The sequence below is a fragment of the Charadrius vociferus genome, unplaced genomic scaffold (genome assembly GCF_000708025.1).
Source record: "Charadrius vociferus isolate BGI_N301 unplaced genomic scaffold, ASM70802v2 scaffold345, whole genome shotgun sequence".
In the NCBI taxonomy this organism is placed as follows: Eukaryota; Metazoa; Chordata; class Aves; order Charadriiformes; family Charadriidae; genus Charadrius; species Charadrius vociferus.
This window is the reverse complement of record NW_009648340.1, coordinates 525,518-548,053: the sequence shown is the minus strand read 5'-3', so window position 1 is coordinate 548,053 and position 22,536 is coordinate 525,518. Positions and strand designations below refer to the sequence as shown.

Below are 22,536 nucleotides of genomic sequence, written 5' to 3'. Positions count from 1 at the left end.
TTTGGCTTACTAGAGTAATACAGGGAATTATTTAGAAAACAATGTATTTCTTATTTCAAAAGTACACTTGGGCCAACAAGCCATGTAGTTGTATGTTTTAAAAACACAGCAGGAAGAAAAGCTTGGGAGAAAATGGAACTTTCAAAGTTAAAGCTAATCTGGAAATATGAATGCCAAAATTTCATATTCATACTCTTTTCTTATTCATAATTTAAACACAAGGAAAACTTATTTGCATGTTTTTACTGAGAATGAAGTTAACCTCGATGTATTTAAATTTCTTTGTAGTATATAAAATTGTCTAAAAACTGTCCAGAGTTATATAAAACCTTGGTGTTATGACAATGCAATGTCCATGTAATATTACTGCACTTTTATTACAGGACTATACATTCAGCCATACTACATTCATTTTCATCGTGTACATAAAAAATGTTTTATGTAAAAAAATATATAAGCAATTTCTATGCTTTAACATTTTAATTAAGAGGTTTTCTATATGAAACAAGGTCCTTCTTATGACATAAAAGACTTCAGGACAAAAGGGATTGTCCTGGTTTGAGGACAATTTCTTTGGCCATCCTCAAGTGTCTATTACTGCATGAGCTGCTCAGGTGTTCAAGATTTCCTTGCAAGCCTGGCAGGTATCCCACAGGAAAATCCATACCTTTCTGAAGAGGCAGTTAGAGGTCAGGCAGGATGTAAAGGCCTCTTAAATGACTTAAAATATCTGAGTGAGGGTATCTGAATTTTGCCCAAAGAAGGATAGACTATACCCTGATTTATTGTTTGCTTTTCCTCTAAAAGTTAATTTCCATAAATACAATCTTCCATTAGCACAGTAGCATACCTGCTTTATCAGAGTTTCTAACTTGGCTCAGAACTTTCCATTTTCTATTCTGAATAGCATTGAACAGTGGTGGAACTCTAAAATTGTACACATTTCTAGCAAATTAATTCCACTGATGTATTTTTCTGAGGCATTTACTTTTATAAATATTTAGGCATCTCCCTGTGCCTCTGGAGTGTTTCCAGTATTCACTTCAATTGCCTGGTTGCACAGTACAGTGTGATGCCAAGATTTGTCACCCTTCTAAATGAAATAGTTTGTGGCCTTGGAACTATTTTGCCGTAATAACAAGAAACCAACAAGCGGAAGTACTCTACTTCTCAGAAAAAAACACGTGCTTATGGACCTTTCTGCTGCTGTTGACACACTGTTAGCACTGAATGAAACCATCTTTAAAATTAGTTTCAGAGTTTTTATTTAACGTCAGGAATGCAAACATGGCTTTGTTATTTTGTTACTATTATCTCCTGGATATTCCACTGGCCAACACATCATTACAAATGCATATGAATTCTCTCAGTTTATCTTGTACAATGTTTTTTGATTTGAGACACACAGAATTCATTAGAATTTTTTTTTAATATCTACGTTTTCTGAAGTTTGAATGTTTGTCATATTTTTTTTTTCATGTTTTACATGAAGTTTAAGTAAGAAGAATTAAAGTGTTAGAAAACTCTTGAGGAATTATATTGTTAAATAAGTAATTTTCAAGGACCTGAAATGAATTGCCTGAAGTACTACATGATAATAGCAGAGCGGAGATCTAACTCTCCAGGTTTCTATGTAGGCCTCTGTCTAGAGAATGATTTGTGTTTGTACAAATGGAATGGTGCCTTTGCTATGTAATCACTTCTTCATGGAGTCCTTTACTTCTTGTGCTCTGTCAAGCCGTGTATCCACTTTGGATTACTTCATACAATTAACCTATTTTTTAAAGACCGTAGGAAGTAAGACAACAGTCAAACAGGCTAAACTAAGTATGTTTCTCCTACTTGAATTTCTGAGGTCAAAAAAATTCATATGCATTAAGTGGCTCATTTAACAAGTAAAATTCCCAGCCCTTATTTAAATTGAAGCTGTATTCTTAGTTAGTTTATACATAACTTGTTTTTAACAAATGCTAACTGGTAGCTTTTTGTTTTCAAATTTAATGAACAGTATTTGCAGACCTTGCTTTGAACAGTAAATCTAAAAGTCTTTCTTTACTTTTTATCACTGCTGTGTCTTTTCCACGAGTAGGTGCTGCTCATCGTTTTAGAAAAAGTGCTTAAGATGTTTTGAAAAAGATCTCCAAATATATAAGCAGAGTTGGAATATTTTTCATGAATGGCAAGGAAAAGTAGTAATGAATGTGTGCTTTTTTGCTTTCTTTTCCATTGTTCTGTTAAAAAAACCCCAAACAGCAAGATAGTGTATAGTGTTTCTTTCAAGCTTATACTTCCGTATTTGTTTCCTGTTGATATTCTGACAGTTGGAGCAGCAGCAGGAGTAAAAATGAAAGCCATATACTTGGCATTTTCCTGTGGCAGAAAATGAGAAATAGAAGAACGTGCTACTATATCAGAGAATGGTCTTTAAAATTGTCCAAAAGTTATGAATTTCAACCTTTTAGTGTGAAAATATGAATGATTGATTGTGTCCTCTTGCAATTCTGCTTTTTATTGTTTGAATTTTGATTTTCTCTTTCAAACTTAAATCAAGCTGATGAAAATATGGCTCATGTAAATTTGTGAAACGTTCATTTTGCTTTGGTATTTGCCTTCAAAAATAACTTTTAATGCTTTATACCATTCTGTGTATTTAGAAATGGCAACATATTTGCATATAGATAAAACAAAAAGAGAAGGAAAATGTCTTAATGGTTAAGATGGTAAACTGAAACGTGACATGATGTCTAGACACTATTGCTGAAGATTAAAATCTAACTTGGCAACAAGCTTCTTATCTGACCAACTAACAGATTGTGGCAGCTCTGTTAACTCTGAAATCTTCATTATGTTTTTTTTTTTTCTGTGTCTCCCTCTACACAGGAAACAAAATTGTGTTTAATAATGTGCTCATTGCCTTACTGTGGATGTATTTAAATTACTTAAATACATGATTAGGTATACAACTATTTTACATAATCAACACCTACCAGTAAAAATGGTAGTTCACAATAACAAGATTTTTATTATTTTAATTTTTGCAATTAATACTGTATTTTTTCTAATTGTAGCTTCCTGCCACTCTTACTATATATATACATTATCAGAAAGTTCTTCCTCATAGGACTGTTCTGAGATCAGTGTCAAATCACTTCTTAACCTTCACTAAATAGACAAAATGAACTGATTTTCTTAAGATTATTGCTAATGTTGTCTTTTAAGGATCTCAAATTACCCAGCCTTAGTTTACTTGCTGAGGAATAGCTATGTTGGATATGGCAAGCACATTCAATGTAGAAAATACAGAAAAGCTATGTTATCACAGACAATCCAAGAATGAAAAATGATGGGGAAAAAGACAATCTGTGTTTACTTACCCGAGAAATGTTTGGGGTATCAGGCAGGCAGCTGGTGATACTTGTAAAACAAACTACTGGATTTAAAAATTGATTTTTTTTTTTATTCTTGTGATTATTTTTTTTCTTTTTTAAAACAGCACCAGCACCATTTATTTTACATTATTACTAACATCAGATTTATTATTACTGTTTTTAGCTTTTTATCTTTATTTAATTTTTACAAGGTGTGGTTATTAGGTTGCTTTCCAAGTCATTAGTTGGAACTAAAAGGAAAATAAGTTCCTGAGAAAGAGAAGTGTAAATTATAATGCCAATATTGAAAAATAAGCAAATTTATTTTTATAAATGCTTTTTAAGTAACTGAAATTGTTGGACAAAGGCAGTACCTTGAACATATCTTCAAAATAAGAAACAGAATAATCCACATGTTATCAGTAAATTTCCTGTCATTCAACAATACCTGGAGGAATTAAAATTTTGCAGGACAGGCCCTTATTTTTGGCCTAAACTTTATATTGTCTGTTTGGAGGCAGCGTAGTTCAACTTGAGAGTTATGAGTTATTAATTTTGCATTTTAGTAATTGCAGATGTACCTATGGCAAATTATGAATAATACTAGTGTGATTAATGGTTTACATTTTAAGGGCTTTGAGGCTAAAGACGTAGCTTGTTTCATCAAGGAATATGAAAAAAAAAAGACATCTTTTGCTGTCTTTCACTTTGCAAAATTCAGTCTCAAGGATATCAGCTACTCTATCATTTCACTAGTTTAAGAGGAAAATTGGTCATTAATAAACTATTTATGTTTTCTAAATTCAGAACAGTATGTATTTTACATATGAATTTTTTTACATATGTATTTTTTTAATATATCTTAGATGAAATATCTTCATTGAATCTCAAGGAAATTCCTTGGTGGGATGAAAACGTGCATAGACACAATGTTTATTACCTTTCATGGGTTAAAATTATGCTGAATCATCTTTACTATCTGGAAAAGAGTGGATGATCTACAAATGGAATAGGATTTATCTTGCTAACGAAAATGTCATCTGGATGCAAAATTTGCTATGAGTGATATTATGTATACCCATGATTTATGTATGGACACAAGCATTTACGCCTTCACATACAACTGGTGTGCCTAATTTTTTTCCTATCCAGTTACAGTGGAGGTATATATCTTAGGAATACTGTATCAGACACTGGTATACCTTAGTATAGTCTGACCATTGCGGGAAATTTAGGCAGAACTGTCAAAATAAAAGATTGTTATATATAAGAAAAAATATGTCTTTTTTCAACCTTATAATCTGTTTTAAGGTCATAATTTTCACTCTTTCTCTTCTTGCTTTATTACATTGATTAATAATACTTCAATTCAGTACATGTTTGAAGTTATAATTGTTTATGCTTTTGGATCTATTTTCTCTTTTAAGGCAATAATTATGCAGTTCTTGAGTCTTGTAGATGAATCTTTAAAATGCTTTTTAGAAGAAAATGCAAATACTGTGTCTGCCTGATGTAAAAACCCGCACCTTTTTCTCAAATATATATTTAACTAACAGTTAATGTAAACATCATTCTCGACTTGTATTGCATACAAGCCCAAGAGTGAGTAAACTTATTTTAAAAATAAGAAAAGAAAGAAAGAAAGAAAAAGAAAAAATGCCACCAGAAACAAATTTGGTTGTACTTGACACCTTTCAATTTTACAACATTTCAGGGAAGATAGTGTTACATAATGAACAGAGAAATTAATTAGGAAACTGGATACTACCATTTCTCGGGCAATCAAATTGTCATTTGCAACTTAGTTTATGGCTCTGTATTTTGGGCTAGGATTGTAGTAATAAGGACTGCCTTCCTTTGTAAAGCATGTTGAAATCTTCTGAGTAAAATTCTTTGTAAACCCAACTGTTACTATTCCTTTCAAAAAAAAAAAAAATCCTCTAACATTCCAGAGTCAATAATTAAAAGAAAAAGAAAGAAAAAAAAACAAAAAACAAACTCAACCAAACAACAAAACCCCTTCATCTCTTTTTGGACATTTTACCTTCTTTTAATGTGAGTAGAGGTGGAAAGGCCTGAAGAGGAAGCTATAAGCAACGGGCAACTTATTGCAAAACTTGTTTTTGTAAGGCAGCGTTGTGGGTTCACCTTAGTGGGCAGCTCTGCCCCACACAGCTGCTCGCTCACTCCCCTCCAGTGGGACGGGAGAGAGACTTGGAAGGGTAAAAGTGAAAAAAACTCATGGGTTGAGATAAAGGCAGTTGAATAGGTAAAGCAAAAGCTGCACATGCAAGCAAAGCAAAATAAGGAATTCATTCACTGGTTCCCATCAGCAGACAGGTGTTCAGCCATCTCCAGGAAAGCAGGTTTCCATCACACATAATAGTTACTGGGAAAGACAAACACCATAACTCCAAACGACATCCCTTTCTTTTTATTCCCTCAGCCTTTATAGCTGAGCATGCCATCATATGGTATGGAATATCCCTTTGGTCAGTTGGGGTCAGCTGTCACAGCTGTGTCCCCTCCCAACTTCTTGTGCACCCCCAGCTGGCTTATGGGTGGGGTGGGGTGGGGTGAGAAACAGAGAGGTCTTGACACTGTGCAAGCACCATTCAGCAACAACTAAACCATCAGTGTGTTATCACAAATCTAAAACATAACACCATACAAGTTGCTATGAAGAAAATTAGCCAAAAAACATTACAGGCAGTCACCAGTTTCACACTATTTAGCAGGTTATGTTAACACGGACGATGGTTGTAGGGGATTGGATTCAGGTTCCAATTAAAACACCACTTTGTTGTCTTCAGATACATTAGGTCCTTAGGCTTCCGCTTTAGTTACTGGCATATGGGAAAGTAAATATAGCAAATATTTAGTGGCTAGCCAGCAGCATAGCTCTACCGGTTCCAGTAACTGCCACGTTTCTCCTGTGAATACCTGAAATGTTAGAAAGTTCCTAATATATTATTTAATAAATATGTAGTTTAATTAAACACTTTCTCTGATGTCTTTTGTTTCAGAATTTATTATTTTCATTGGTGACTTAAGTGAACTGAAACCCGGTTACAAATTTACATTCTTGTAAAAAGAGCTATATTTATAATAAATTCTCAGTGTTCCCATTATTTTAAAATGTTCTGTATTTGTATAGTCCTGAGAAGAGAGAAGTACTGTTAAAAAAAACCTCCCTCGTATTTCAGAAAATGTTCCCATACATGTATTTTCTTCATGCTTATTGTTGCCATGGTCTCAGTATTGTGGTCATACTTCTATAAGGCATTCCTCTATGTTTATAACTTGCACCTCAAAACAGTGATTATCCTCTGATCAACTAATTTGATACGGACATTCTTGTGGGTTTTTTTGAGCTGCTGAAAAGGAGATCTCTGTAGTTCAAATCTAATCATCCATAGAATTTGTGCATAAGAGTTACGTAGTTTTATCGCTATGTCTAGTTATTGATGTATGTTTCCTCTTCAATGGGACTTTGGGCATAGTCACAATGACTCTTAAGACCTGAAGGCATTTCACTGTAGGGAGGGGTGGGCTAGGGAAAAAAACACATTTTTCTAATGTTTTAAGGGATACTAGATCTATGTATGGTGTATGTATTCTCTAAAGCTGGTATCATCTTTTTACGTTGCTTCTATGTTATGTTGTTCTTTAAGTCATATAGATACTCCAAAACCTGGTTTGAAGCTTTGGTTTAGGCATGTGTCTCATTTCTTCTAGAAATTTTAAAAAAGGTTTAAAAATCTGAAAAACTATAGCAATATTTCCATGTTTGTCCCTGTAGCAATGGCTTCTTCTGCTTCCAAATCCATTTGAGCATGAAGTGTCTGTAAAAGAAATGACAGAGTCGAAAGCGTTTGCACGATTATGTTACTTTCAAATTTTACAAAGCAACATGGAGAAAGATGCAAAGTAGGAAAATACCATTATATTTGAAGCTAATGGGTCAATGAAATGGAGTAATCTGTAATAGTTGCAAACAGATTTCATCAAAAGCCTTTATAATGGATGCGATTTCTATTTATAATTTTAAAACTTCAAATTAAGGATCTTAAATGCTATTTTCCTGTTCTTCATATATTTTACTGTAGTTTTGCTGAGGCAACAAATTGTCTCACTTCATTTTCTCATCTTTAAGAGAAGCTCCTTCAAGGGGTTCTTTTTTCTTAAGTCACTTTTTTTTTTTTTTTAAGATACACATCCACTGGCACATATGTGCTTTTTTGAAGTTGTTTGTTTGATCTGCTTGTAAATATAAGTGACATCTTATGGGTAGTTCTCTTTTCTGCTTGCACCTTAAAACAAAATTTACTGCTCACATGGTTTGCTTTGTATTTACTATATTGAATGCATAATCTTCTAACATATTTAAGAGATAATAAAATAGGTCTTAGTAGTAGTGAAAAAAACATGTACACCTAGGCATTTTGGAAATGTCATGTTGCCGTGTTCCCTACTGCTTCTTCCAGGAAGAATGTCCACACAGAAATTTCTGTTAGTACAACTCCTGTGTTAGCTTTCCCCATTACTTCCTATGGCAATTACGCCATCAGAAATATGAAGCGTGGGAGTGGCTAGGATAAAGGAAAATGCTTCTAAGGAAAAAATAATTATGACGGGAAATTCACTTGCAGAGTTTTCATTCGGTACCTCCTTAGGTGTCTCATATTTTTAAGCTTTTTTGTTTTCACAGTCTATTTTTCTAATTATAAGTAATCATTCTGAATTGCTTATGAGGGAGTTTTGTCTCGTACATTTCAGAAAGCAAACAAGATCATTCTTCTGTAAGAAGTATAATTGATCATCCAGCAACAAATATAATAGGTTTAGAAATAATTTTTGTGTTTCCAATTTTTCTTAATGAAAATTGGTTCTTTTCTTTATTTTAATCAGTTCAGAGAAAGCATATTTAATGATGATGATCAGATTAGTATTACTGGGGGGGGGGTGTGGTTAATTGGAAACAACATTGAATCTAGAGAGGCGTCTTGGAGCTGCTTCTTTTCCCCCAGTATATAAATCTGTATTATTTAACCCTGTATATGTATATTGTTCTTGCTGATATTGGTTCAATCCTTTTAAATTTTTCCCATGCTGTACTCATATCTGTATCCATACAAAACTGTCTTATGTTCTTTCTCAAAAATAAACTGACAAACAACACTTCCTCCATCTAACAAATCTTAAAAATCCTTCTGATGATTCAGAGCTTTATTTACAGAGGAAATAATTTTATCTAAATACATCTATGTTAGCATTAGTCTCCCACAATCATCCAACCTCCCCATATAGTCAATGGAAAGGGTAACTCTAAACGGCAGTTTGGTCCACCTTCAGACAGATAATATGACTTTTGATCTGGGTGCCATTTTCTGTCCACTGATGGTAGAAGGAGCCATGATTAGACTGGGTTCTTAATGTTTACATGGCTAAATTTAGACTTTATGAATCAGATTACAGGAATTTAAGTTATACTTCTTAACTCTCAACCATGTGAATGTCTTTCCAACACATTTTACGTGTTAGCATAGGATAACAATTAACATGAAAGTGAAGATAACAAGATTTTGTTTAGTACTGTCTAATATTTCTTCGCACATAATGTATTTCCCATAAAAAAACATTTCTTGTGTCATTTCCTATAGGCTTAACCAGGTCTTTAAATCTTTCATTTGTGCTTTATATTCAATTAATTCTTTGTAACTTATTTTATTATTAAAGAAGTAAACATTCACATTTATTTTTAAATTGCAATGTAAAAGAGTTTGTGAGTCTAACCAAATGGAACATATTTAAATAATACATTACCATATTTTCTCATGGAATATTCTATCAGGTTTATTCCACACATATAAAATAAAATTCGCTTTAAAATTAAAAGTCAGAAACAACTCTGCTTTTATGCTTCTGTGGTTTTTTTCTTGCTATTCTTTGGCTTTATTAGTTTTGATTTAGTAATGAAATTTTGCATGTTAACCAATGTTATAATCTAGGAATACTAGAAGATACATCAGGAGCAGATGGAATTGAATATTATTTTACCTATCATATTGTCTGAAAATCTTGTGATTATTGAAACATAAGGTAGATAATGCGGTACACTTCACCTCAAAATCCATCAGATCTGCAAAATATGCTGTAAAGGACCTGTATTAGATCACAAAACAAAAACTCTAACCTGTTGTTAAAATCATTATACAGATATTTGTGTTAATAATGTTTTTCATAGCTATGGATATCCTAAGACCATTTGGCTTTTCTTTAAACCTCCCACTCTTCTACCTTTTAATGACACTCCTGTAAATATTAGCTCCACTTTAAAACATGCAAGGGGTCTTAGTCCTGGAGTGAATTTTAACATACTTTTAAAAAAATAAACATACAAACTGCAAAGGTGACAAAGCAAGGTATGAAAAGCAAGACATGAATTTATAGTATGAGGAAATATATTCTCTTAGATCAATAGGTATTTCATTAAAAACAGGCTTTTCTCTGGATTAGAAACTGAAGCAATGTAGTTCATTGTAAGCCTCATCTACTCCAGTAGTCTAAGTTCCTCTCTGAAGTTGTTAGAACTAGACTCTTTCTATTTCAACACAGAGAAATGAGATGTGCTGGCTTTCCTTTCCTATATTGAGAAAGTTTAAACTAGCTGAGCTTGGATGCTGACTTTTTACAGGGCTAAAGTTTGGATGAGATGAATTTGAAGATCACACAGAAATAAACTTAAGTGGATGAACACCATTGTTTTTTCAGATGTTGCTGCCAAAAGAGCAGCATAATATGGCTGATACAGAAAGCCCAAATCTGACCCAAATATTGTTTTTAGCCACAAAGCAGAATAAAAGTTAATTGCATTTTCATGCAAGGGCTGAAGTTGTGTGAAAGTCTGCCCAGGGGTATCTGCAAAATTTAGTATAAAGATAAAATGAATAATTTTGTGGAAAATCACTGTGATTCTCTGCACTTTCATATCAAATTTTCTGCAGAAACCTTGGTAGCAATATACAAAAAGGTGCAGTGTACACACATATAACCTGCAACTACTTCTTATCAATACAGAACTCTAAAAAGCGCTTGTCTTGTAAGCGTTATTCTGTACAAAACTAAATCCATTAATCTTATCAAATTACATTTTCAATAAATTATAAATACTTTTTCAAACAATTTTAAGGGATACATTTTTAATGTTCTGGACAATTTATGATTAGACATTGAGTGAAACCATAGTTTAGTGTTTAGTAATTTATGTAAGGAAATTTCTGCTATTGTGTTTCTGTGCACCATTCTCCTCCACCTTCTTATGAATTTATAGTTCATACCTGCCTTATTGTTATTGTATAATTCAACAGACGAGAATGTTTTCACTTCATATACTTCCAATATTGCGCCATGTGATTTTTTTCTATAGTTATTATAGTAAAAAAAAAAAAGGTTTTACTGCTGTTTATAATAATTGTTCTTATTATTGAAAAGTTATCACCAGTTAGAGGTGACTGGCATCTTTAGTGTATGATACCTCTAAAACACCACGGAAAAGACTTCCTTCTTGGTATTAGAAAACACAGAAGTTTCTCCACTTCTGCTTTTCTATATTTTTCTCAAATCAAATAATAAGATCATAAGCGAGTGCTTCATGACTTGACTTACGGTAGCCAAATAGTTTGTTTTAAGACTAGAATAGATCAGAAAACCTGTGGGTATGTTTTGGAATAACTAATTTATTTAATGTTAATAGGTAATAAAGCTGGCTTTTGAAGAGTTTGAACTGGAAAGAGGCTATGATACTCTTACTGTTGGAGATGCTGGGAAAGTTGGAGATACCAGAACAGTGTTGTATGTGTAAGTACAGAAATTCAAAAATTTTCTTTGGAAATTTATTGTCATATTTTGTTTCTACTAGGTCATGAGATATCTATTTAACTTTGTAATTTCAATATATGTAATTTGTTTATATAATTTAAGCTTAAAATTCAAGTACTGCCAAAGGAAATAGTTCATTACAAAATTTACTCCAGATCTTTAGTAGCATATTTATAGCCTTTAATATCAGAGACTAAAACCTGCAGAGAACTGAGATTAGATTTACAGGGTTAAGTTAGCATATGAATCCTGATTAGAGAAGATAAAACAAAATTACAGGGCTAATGAATCAGCAATGACTAAATAAGAGAAACTAGCAGCATTTATTTCATAATAACATTATTTGGTATTGCACAGAAATCTGGATAAACACGGTATTGAACACATTTGATAAAAAAATAATTTTTATTCTCTGATTCTCTCTTCAGTCAATAACAAAAAAGAATCAATATTGAATAAATAATTTTATTTGATTTATTTTGGTTTTTTTTTAATTTATATAAATTATTGAAAAGTTTATTTTACATAATGATAACACATGAGTGCACTGAACACCCACAGAATGTATTTTAAGTTAGTTAGAATATTTTTGGAGGGACAAGTCTTAGAACAATATCTTCATTTCACTTATTTGTTTATGAATTTATAATATCCATTAATGGCTACTTTCTGAACTATGATATCAAAGTACATAGAACACCCTAGTTTTATTTGTCGTAAAAGTGAAGACTGGAAAATGATTGGATTATTTACATGATGTGTGCATTTCCTGTCTTGGAATAGCAACTAGCTACTACTGAGTAAATTGAATTCCATGTTCTGAGTAACTGAAAAAGAAAATAAGAAAAGAATTCTGTTTTAAGAGCTAAAAAGAAAAGACTTGGACTGGGAGTGAGAATTTCAACACCTATGTCTTTTTTTTTCCTGTATTTTGCAGACTTATTAAATATTACAACAATCTTTCTGGGGATGTTAATTTAACTGCTTGTGACTGACAAAAGGGTTTGCATTTTTTTCCTTTTTTTATTGGGATACATTTTGGCTTACAGGGGGTGCAAAACTCCTTCAGAGTCAAGTTTTTGAACTTAGTAAATTTGGTACCCTGAATTGTTCAATCTGTTTGTTACACTGTCACTACTTCACATATCAAAGTTTTTAAAATTGCTTATCAAGTAATTGTCAAATTTATTTTTTTTATCTTTCTATTTGAAGGGATTTAGCCCATGACTACATACTCCACATTTCTTTTCCATGACTGCCTAAAATATACAGTTAAAAAAAAAATATAAGTCTTAGCTCATATTAATTGCTATTTTTGTGATCTTAAGAAGGTGGGTCCCTATAATCACATCACCAACTATAACTGTTTTTCACTTTAATAATATTTTGAAGATCTCAGTGGCAGACGTCCACTTCAGAATCTATCATTGACATTTCTAACACTCGTACAATGTTCTCACTAGAGATGTGCCGTAGTACTTCTAGCCCCTCCTTCAGTATGGCTTTTGACTAAAATAACAACTGTTTTATCTTTATTACTCTATAGCCTATCACTTAGGATTACAGTGTTTGCCATTCCATCTTTACTGTAAATTGTATCTTTGATTAAAATGAGGTCTACGCAATTAAATTTATCTGCCTTTTGGGTTGCAATACTTTGCTCATTAGCATTATCCTGAAAATCATTTGAGAAAATAAATGATTAATAACTTAAATACAGTGGAAATACAGGAAGACCCAAGTATGATACCAGTGTCACAATAATTAGTAATGAATCTGAATTTCTGTTGTGACACTGGTTTTGTAGTTATTAAGCACTGGATTATATCACGCATTATGAAATACATTGTATTTAAACTGCATCACAGATACGCACCTTTTCACTTGCTTTTGAGAAAGCTATTCTGTGGATGCAAAGTAACTTTCCTCATAAAACACTAAGTCCTTTTGTAGACTACATTATCATGAGAAAGCTCATACTAAATGTCAAAGTGATTTTCTTACCAAAATTTTCTATTAGATGGTTTTAATAACTGCTATTGTATTTAGTGAGGTTTGAGCAGCACCTTGCAGTTTTTTATTCATCTCAGGGGAATGAAGCAGTTTATAGCAAAAACTTTTCTGGCTATATTTAATTTATAATTTCTCGGGATCTCTTAAAAATTAATATAGCTTTTCTCATGCTGAGCAAATTTCTGTTGGCAGCTTAAATGCCAGCATTTCTGCAGAAATTCTGCAAATATCACTGTAAAAACTCACGCGTTTGATTCTAAAGCTTCATAGCCTTTAGAATTTAGTTTGAACTACATATGCAAAAATAAATTCATTTCTAGATCCATACCTACTTTCTAAGTGATATGAACCTTAGCCCTCCATATAAAATTGTCATATCTGAACACACAAGCCTCAGCCCCATGCAAAATTTTTCAGCTGTCAACCACTAAAGCCCTCAAGGTAGTAGCTACTCCTGGGGGATTTATTGTAAACTGAGTACTCAAACTTTACAATGAGCTCAGTTATGTCGGGATGTTTATAAGCCAACCATCCAATGAACATTGGAAACGGGCTAATGGCAGGTCAGTAAGCAGGGGACCTTTAAATAGTTGATGGGAAGAAGATTGAGGGAAATCACAAGGGTCACGATATATAAATGATAAGTCCTAGCACAAGCTTTCTATAGTGTACAAACTCTCAGCCATTAGCAATTATCTGTGTAACCTCAAAGCTGTAGCACTACAGCTAGAGGGGAATAGGAACGGATACTGATGTTTTAAAAGGAGAAAAAAATAGACTATCCAGCTTGAATTCAATTTTTGGAAGTAAATGGAAAAATAATTAGAAAAAGGCTTTTAAGTTCATGTAAAATAGCACTGAGATGATGCAACAAGCAATTTACTTTGATGAAGAGCAAATTATTTCAAATCAATTTAATGCATTTCCATGACAGTGTAGTTGGCATTTTGCATAGGGATATGTCGGGTTTTAGCTTATTAAAGCAGTCTAATTTTAGTATTTCTAATATACTTTTTAGAAAATCTTATCATCAACAACTTAATTAATTAATTGAGGTTATGCCCATAAATTTTATGATTTTTAACAATTGCTTTGTCTGTAAACCTTACTTGTTGAAAATCTAGCAGTATTATTTTATGGGATATGTATGCTGAGATTGTTAGCTCTGGAAATACAGCAATACAACTTACTCAAAATTAATCTAAATATGACAGAGAGTTTGGCTAGCAGCTAGTGACTACCCTTGCAAAATAATTCACTAGCGATAATCATGTGTGAAGTTAAGATGACCAGTCGGAACTTTTTGCAATGCCCTGTTTTGTGTTCTTAAATTCTTGTAAATTAAATGAAAACCTTGCTTTAGAAAGTCTGCTTTGCATTCAAACGCTATTATTTATATTTTTCTTGCAGCAGTTAAGCAGAACTTAATTTCCTTTTTTGAAATGATTCCCCTAAAACATGAATCTTTTACGTTTTCTTGTATAGAAAACTTCCTTTTTTTTTTTTTTTTTTTTCCCTGATACATAGAAGAAATTACAAATTAGTTATTCAACCCCAGCTGCTTATGTCAGGTATTTCAGTACACAGACAACCGTCCATGACAAAGAAATGCTTTTTTAGTAAATCCTTATCCTTTTCTTCTGTTCACACAGTTTGGAACCTTATTGGAGGCTTGGAAAACAACCTACCCTTCCATAACTGGGAAAAAAACAGGCTGCCTTTTTATATATATCAAACATTATTTAATCTGACTTCCTAGTAACTTATTTTATTTCACATTACTTAAAAAAAATTCTGAAAGTCTTCTGAATTTATAGAAGTTGTAAAATCTAGGGGAGAAAGTAGGTTTGGGTTTTTGTTTGTTTGGTTTTTAATATTGCGTTGGAGTCTTTCTCTGGTGATTAGCTAAGTAGATGACATTAGTAGTATAAAAAGAAAAATATAAAGCAAGTAAAATTAGGGATTTTTAGTGACACTTACTATCACAGCTTTAACAGCCAAACCTTCAGAGCTTTAGTTTGTAATATGGTTGCAATTAAGCACACAAATGGTGTGCTTATTGCACCCAAGGTGACTTATCATCTTTGAAGGATAGAACAATACTGTAAAACTTTGTTAAAAAGCACAAGTAAACCTGGATGAACAATGAAAAGGGATTTACCTCAAAGAAGGAAAATATGTTCATATATTGAAAACTCAAGAAGTGTTTATGATTGAATTTTAAAAGTAATTTTTGGTTTATACAGTATTTTAATGTCACAAAAGCAGATTTATTTAGTTTTGAATGCTGTGCTTCATTCTGCTTACTTCATTGTTCTAATGGCTCTGAAACACATATATTTAAGATACTCTGCACAGTAAAAGAACAAGAAAAAGAAAAGAAAATGCAGAAAGGACTCAAAGCTTTTTCACATTTATGTGGAATATCCTTACTTTAAAGGATTACTTTCTTTTCAAATTAAAGATTGAGTAGTTAAGATTTTTAGGAATAGATATTGTAGTAGAGATATTTGATACATACACATAGATGAAAAGTGCACACTGGAATTTTTCTTTAATGAAGTCATAAGAGGGGAAAAAAGCATAATGAAAACGTTGTTGTTATGTACTTTAAAATTTGATTTCAGGCCCCTGAAAATTACATCTCAAGCCTAAAATCCAAATCTCATCCTCTTTCATAAACAAGTCAGGCTTCTCGTTCTCAACTCATCACAATTAACAGAAGATGTTTTTTCTTTCTTATTTATTTGTTTAAAACAGAAGTAAAATACTTTAGGGCTTCAAAATATGTCTTTTTAATCCCATACTTTCTATAATTTTTAGTAATAGTGTATTATTATTATTTTTATGACCATACTCGTAATTTGGTGCCATGCTTGCTCCATCAACATTTTGAATTCAAGTATTTATTGACACCATTTTGTGCTGCTTATGTATCCTAAACTATATAGAAGCAAACAGGAATTCTGGTCCTGGACACCAGTCTTAAAAGCCTGGATCTGGTTTCATTTGGATAATGAAGATGACAGGGCAAACTGGTGCAAAAAGTTTCTTTCTCTCACAGTTGTCTTTTCTGACCTGTGAGTCTGTTCAGAGTACTGAAAAGTTTTGCCTGGGTTTGACTTCCGTTACTTCATCAGTTGCATCAACATTTTTAACTTCTTTCATATTGAGATAACCTAGGATTGTGCATCTCCACATGAAATTAGTTTAGCACTAGCGAGTCTGTCTGAATGGCTGGTCTTCAAGTCTCTGTTCCTGAACTTGCAAACAATCTGATCTCAAGATGGTTACAGACTGGGACAAACTTTAAGTCAGCAACAGCACGTGTTGTCAGACAGAGCTCCATCCCTAAACATTTGATCCCCCCTATTCTGCTATTTATTGATTTCTGGGTTTTTTGCTTCCTTTTTCCTTTTATTTGTCGGTTTGTTTTTGGGTTTGGGTTTTTTTTTTTCCCTTTCCTTTGCTTCCATTTTCCTTCCAACAGTCTTGGCTCTTTTCCCATATCCTCTAGACATGAACCTGAGCAAGCAATGGCATGTATTTTCACTGGTTCATATATACCATCTAGGGGTAGACATTTTGAAGGGAGATGACATTAAGCTGAAGGATGACTTCCTGAACTTGAGTCTCTCTGTTATCAAGTTTGTAATTTTCATTAAGCCTGTGGGAATTTAGATATTGTTATTATCTTCTTCCTCTGACAAATTTGGTTAATATTAATTAATCGATTGAAGTTATATTGGGGAGACAACTAAGGGTCAAGTGGAAGGGTAGTGCGAATGTATAGTTATTGTTTCACTGGGGAAACAAATTTAAAAAAAAAAACAAACATCTATTGGATTATTTTTATGATGAAAAAATCTCCAGCTGTGGGATGTGATTACACCTTATTCTGTTTTGCTTTATTTTTTATTTGTTTTTTTTACAAATTTTATTTTTATTTTATTTTCATGGTACATAGATATTTATATGCAGTAAAAGTAGCCCATACTGCTCATGAAGACTTAGAATTTTAGAGTGCATCTTATCTGTGTACAGAAATTATGAACGTAGGTCTCATACATGAATCAGGTTACTATATACAAACAGAGCCATTTAAACACTTGTTACTTGGTTAGGCAATAGGTTTACACATCTGAATAGCCATTGAGAAATTCTTGCAGGAAAACCAACAGGTTTCCAGTTGTCTTCCAACAGATCTCCACTGTTGTCAAGAGACATTAGTGAATTTTTCTTCATTGCTAAATAGCCTCAAATTTTTGTTCATAGCAAAGTGCAGAATACAGAGTATGCCTTAACACTTCTGGCCTTGTATTTTGGTTAAGAGTTTTAGCTGGAAAGTTAGGTCAGAAATTAATGGTTTCAAAAGGTGATCCCTAAAATGTGTATGTACTCTTCAACTTTTTTTTCTTCATATATCTATTTCTGCAGGCATCTCCTAAATTACTTTTGTTTATGTAACTCACTGTCTAGTGAGGTATCTTCCTTTTATAGGCTACCTTTATTATTCATTTAAATGAATGTCACAACTTTATCAACAATTATTATTTTATCAGCAAGACTGTATTAATTATTCTGGCTATAACCTAGGATCTTATTGAACTTATACAGTTCCTAAGTAGTTTGACAAGCAACTCGAATTTTCAAACCAAGCAGCTGCTTTATTTTCATTCTTACTATTAACACAGGTCAAACGGAACGACTTGGCTATGTACCACTGTATCTTAGCAACTTCCTTACTTATCCAAACTAATTCTGTTTGTGTGTTTGCATATGCTGAGCTATAATAGCTTTCATTTTTTCCACCTCCTTTTCTATTATATTAATAGTTTAGAAGTCTGTGTTTTGTAGTAGTAGTAGTAGTAATTTATGTCTCTGGAAATGACTTTGCAATTTGTCCTACATACAGACTCACTGGATCTAGTGTTCCTGATCTAATTGTGAGCATGAGCAACCAGATGTGGCTTCATTTACAATCTGATGACAGCATTGGCTCACCAGGATTCAAAGCTGTTTATCAAGGTACGAACTAAATTAACTGTTTTAAACTCATGTTTTAAATTCCTTCATTACATCACAACAAATTTATTTCAAATAGGTGTTAAGTCCTTTCACAAATTTTGAGTTTTGATACTGTCTCTATTGTTAATTATTGTTTAATGGAGATACGGATTTGTAAATACCCACAAAATAACTAAAAAGAATCTGAATTTAAAATAAAAGTTACTGTTCTCCTGGTCTTTGCTTGAAGGTCAATACAAACTACAAATTTCTATCATATTTGAAAAATTCTAAATGTTACATTCTGCTAATGTGTAATTCCTTATATTGGATATTATTTGAAAATTACAGTTAGTTTTCTCAGACTTTATTGGGGTAGTTACAAAACTTGCTTTTATGCCTTACCAAGAACCTTCACAGACCTAAGTCAAAATCACTATGTAACAAAACAACAGAACAGATATATCGTGTATGATTGTGAAAATTAAGAACATATCTAAGATTGTGGAAATGTAACCCCCCCAAAAGTGATCTATATTACCCTAGCCTCATTTGTGTTGCTTCTGTATCAGAGAGATGAGAACCTTGGCAACATAAACATCTTTAATTTTTCTTGCTTGTGAGCTTCGGTTTGATGCTTTCTAAAGTTGATTCATTCTAGTAAAAATACCTGATATCTGTTAGTATGTGTGCATGTATTGATATTTTCCTTTTTAATAGGTTGCATAGACCTACAGCTAGAAAGAGCTCTTGCTTATTAACATATGGTGTCACTTTTGGTTAATTTCCATGTTAATTAGTTCACCTTAAGGACAAGGACATAACCAGTTAATACTATTTTCAATAGTTTCTGGTGGGCACATATGGTGAAAATGATTTGATAGTAATTTCGTAAAAATTACTTTTGTACCGCAGATGCTGCAAAGCATTGAGAGACTGTTCACCCTTCAGCAACTGAAAGTAACTTAATTAGAAGAATGGGAGTTCTCCCTAGACATTTTCCATAAACTGAAGCACCCTATCTAAGTGTTTCATTTCACCTGTAGTTACCTTAGTGTTTCAATGGCAAAATAAAGAGTGAAAATTTATGTAGATTTTAGCTTCAAGTTTAGTAAACTATACATTTATTGCACTAAGGACATTAAGACAGGCTTGCCTGTGCAGGTTTTTATAAGTGGTGTCTGTGGCTGATGGCATATTGGGAACTCTAATGATGAAAGGAACAAGAAGGGAAAATACTCCCTGGTGGTTAGCCAGAAAACCTTGTATTGGTTCTCCACACTGGTATCTTTCTACAGGTGGTCTCTCCACTGAAGTAGGTGGTGATGATAATGGTGATTAGGATTATATTTTCACCACAATTGTTCCCTAGTACTATATACTTTTCTTTGGGACCCGCTCAAACTCACCATTGGTTATTCCCACTCATGGTACTGATTGAAGTATGCTAATTAGTTCGTGTTGTACATTCATAGGTTGTTAAGTTTCTGTGCACATATATTGTTGGGTAATATTTATTGAGCATTTAAATTACTATTATCTTACTTTTTTATGCACCTTGGTTTGGTTTTCTTTAATGTGAACTGAAATCTACAAAACAAGAAGGAAGGAGAGAGGGAGAAAGAAGAGGTGGTTCTCACGATGGTGGTAGTTTCCTCCCATGAGAATTCTTCATAGCAACACTACTGGGATTTGCAGGTCCGTGGCCATGAGAATAACAATTTGAGAACAGCAGTGAGAGAGTACCATCAGAGGCTGTTGAAACACTATCACAAGTGCGATGTTACAGAGCTATGAGTAAAAAAGCAGATCCAGGCCCATAGCATTACTCTGGCTAAGACATTAAGATATCTTAAAACATTGTGCAACACTTTCAGGCTATACAGTTTCACAAGTCAAGTATGCTGTGTTGCCTGACGGCAATGACATAATCTTTATTTAAGTTAATCCCAGGCCTTCTTGTCTCTTCTTTCACAGTTTCATCTTTTTAACTCGTGTCATTTCTAGGGACTGTGTTTATTAAGACAATGTATTTTCTTTATAGAATCCATTTGTGAACTACATAAAATGGAAACAGTGAGTATATAGTGGAAGGAGAGTATTGGCACAAGTTATGTATCTGACACTTTGCATTTTTTCCTCAATCCAAAATTATGAACTTTATCTCATCGTACCTCTATGAAAACGTTCAAAAATTTAAATCTACCCGATGACTTATTTTTCTGCTATCATTTCTCTTTCTGGTGTTTCTAATCTAAAGGCTTTGTTTTCTAAAGGTTTTTTTTTCTGTATTTGTCTAACTTATAAAAAATATCTTATTTCATTTATGGAGTTCAACCTCTTACTTCTGCGGACTTTCTGAAAACGCCTGAACTATAGACTGTGAATTTTGCAGTAGTAGTGGCATCTTTGTTATGAAATATATTGTTATCATTTGATGGTTGGATTCTGGCTTTCAGTCTTGTTTTACAAACGATTGTGAGTAATTCTATATTTTTGTAGTTTTGTAAATTAATAGCAGAATTATAAAATGTGAAATGTGTACAGTCTCGAAGTGTAGTAAATTTTAGAATATGAAGGTGAATTATATTTTTTTCTCTGTTTTACCTCAATGCTCTCATTAGTTTTATTAGAATTTTCTCATCTTGTTTTACTGTTGACAAAACTTTTATCCTTCTGCGCTCTCAACATATCTCCTGCTTTAGGCCAAGTGTAAAGTCTTATCCTGTCACAAGATACTTCAGTGATTCTGCTTCCCCTTGTTTAACAAAGGACCTGTCCAAAAATAGAATCTCATTTTAATCATGAGAAAGTTAATGGATTGTGACATGTGACCTCAAAGACATTGTCTTTGTGATTGCACTTAGCTAAAAAGAAAGCAAACTGCAGGCTTATACATGGTCTATAGAGACAAAGTAAAGGGCATCCTTCTTTGAAGGTTTTTTATCGAAAAGTCTGAGTTTAGCTCAGGATTAGAACATGACTACTCACCCTCTTGGGCAATATTTTACAACTGACCAACTAAGTCTTGACTCTTTGTCCGTTACAATTTTTATATTACTATTTGCAATGTGTCATAGACTGATTGCAATTTATAGAAAATTGTTACTTTAACTGAGCTTTGTCTCACTTTAATTATGAAATTGAGAAGCATTTTGATGATGCAATTCACCTATCCTGCAATAGTATGGCCACCTAAAAATGGCATGAAATTATGCATGTAAATGAATTAATATGCATCACAGATTTTGTGGATGAGTAGTAAATTTCATTCTGTTTAGAGTTTGCCTAACATTTCTTTCCATATTCTTATACCTCAGAATACCTTCAGAAACATCTAATGTCAGAAATATGTAGTGCTACTAACAACATGCTAACTATATTCATATTACTCAAATTTCTTTTCTTAATTTTGAATACAGTTGATATTACTTTAAGACAAGTTCTGTAGTCTGCCTTATTATTCAGGCTTCTTGGATTGTACTATGCAATCTGAAGAAGAAAAATGTGCAGTCTCCAATAGTTGGATCCACAAGAAAGATTTCAGACATAGGTCCTCAAGAAATAGTTACTAGTAATAGTTTTGAATATAGAGGAATGGCACTGTAACTGTATCACTGTATGAAATTGAAGGTGAGCTATGGAAACACAGATGATAAAACTAATGTTGAGATTAGCTTGTTAACTTGACAAAGCTGATAAACAGCTACTGTGTTAGAAAATACAATAGCTGCCTTGATATTTTTCCTATGTCATCATCAGATGTCATGTATTACAAAAACAAAAATAATTTAAACATTACCTATGTGTAAGTACATTATTAATAAGTAAAATGCAAGATGCTACAGGCAGCCTTAACGTTGATGTTAAACTAAACCATATTAGAACCGTATTATTATTGCTAAACCAGAAAGCTATTAACCCATATTAAACCAGTTAAAATGCTGAAGAATAATCTTCACCTAAGGTTACGTTTACTAAAAAGGTATTATATAGACTGTAACTGAAAGTCCTTCATTCTCTGTAATAGATCCCCAGACATCTTAACAGAATGTTTCAATACATTTCTGAAAGAATTCTCTGAAAGCATCTACAGTTTCTGTGAGAAGGCCAGAAATTAAATTTGTTCTGTCCTTGAAGAAAGAGATATATTGTAATACCACACCTAAGTATAACAAAGGATCTGTACTGAAATCCTCTTTCCATTGTAATCTATGACAATTTTCCTTACTGAAGCCAGCATGACCAGGTGTCACTCCACACATCT

General features: G+C 32.8%; 1 protein-coding gene across 1 annotated transcript in view; it reads left to right on the top strand.

The window, feature by feature from the left end:
• Positions 1-22,536, top strand: part of CSMD1 (CUB and Sushi multiple domains 1) — a 1,016,474-nt gene that overhangs the window by 651,544 nt on the left and 342,394 nt on the right. Inside the window, exons 14-15 of the mRNA XM_009885090.1 lie at positions 11,125-11,228; positions 18,178-18,290. Coding sequence (XP_009883392.1) covers positions 11,125-11,228; positions 18,178-18,290 — 217 coding nt within the window. The remainder of the gene's footprint in view (positions 1-11,124; positions 11,229-18,177; positions 18,291-22,536) is intronic.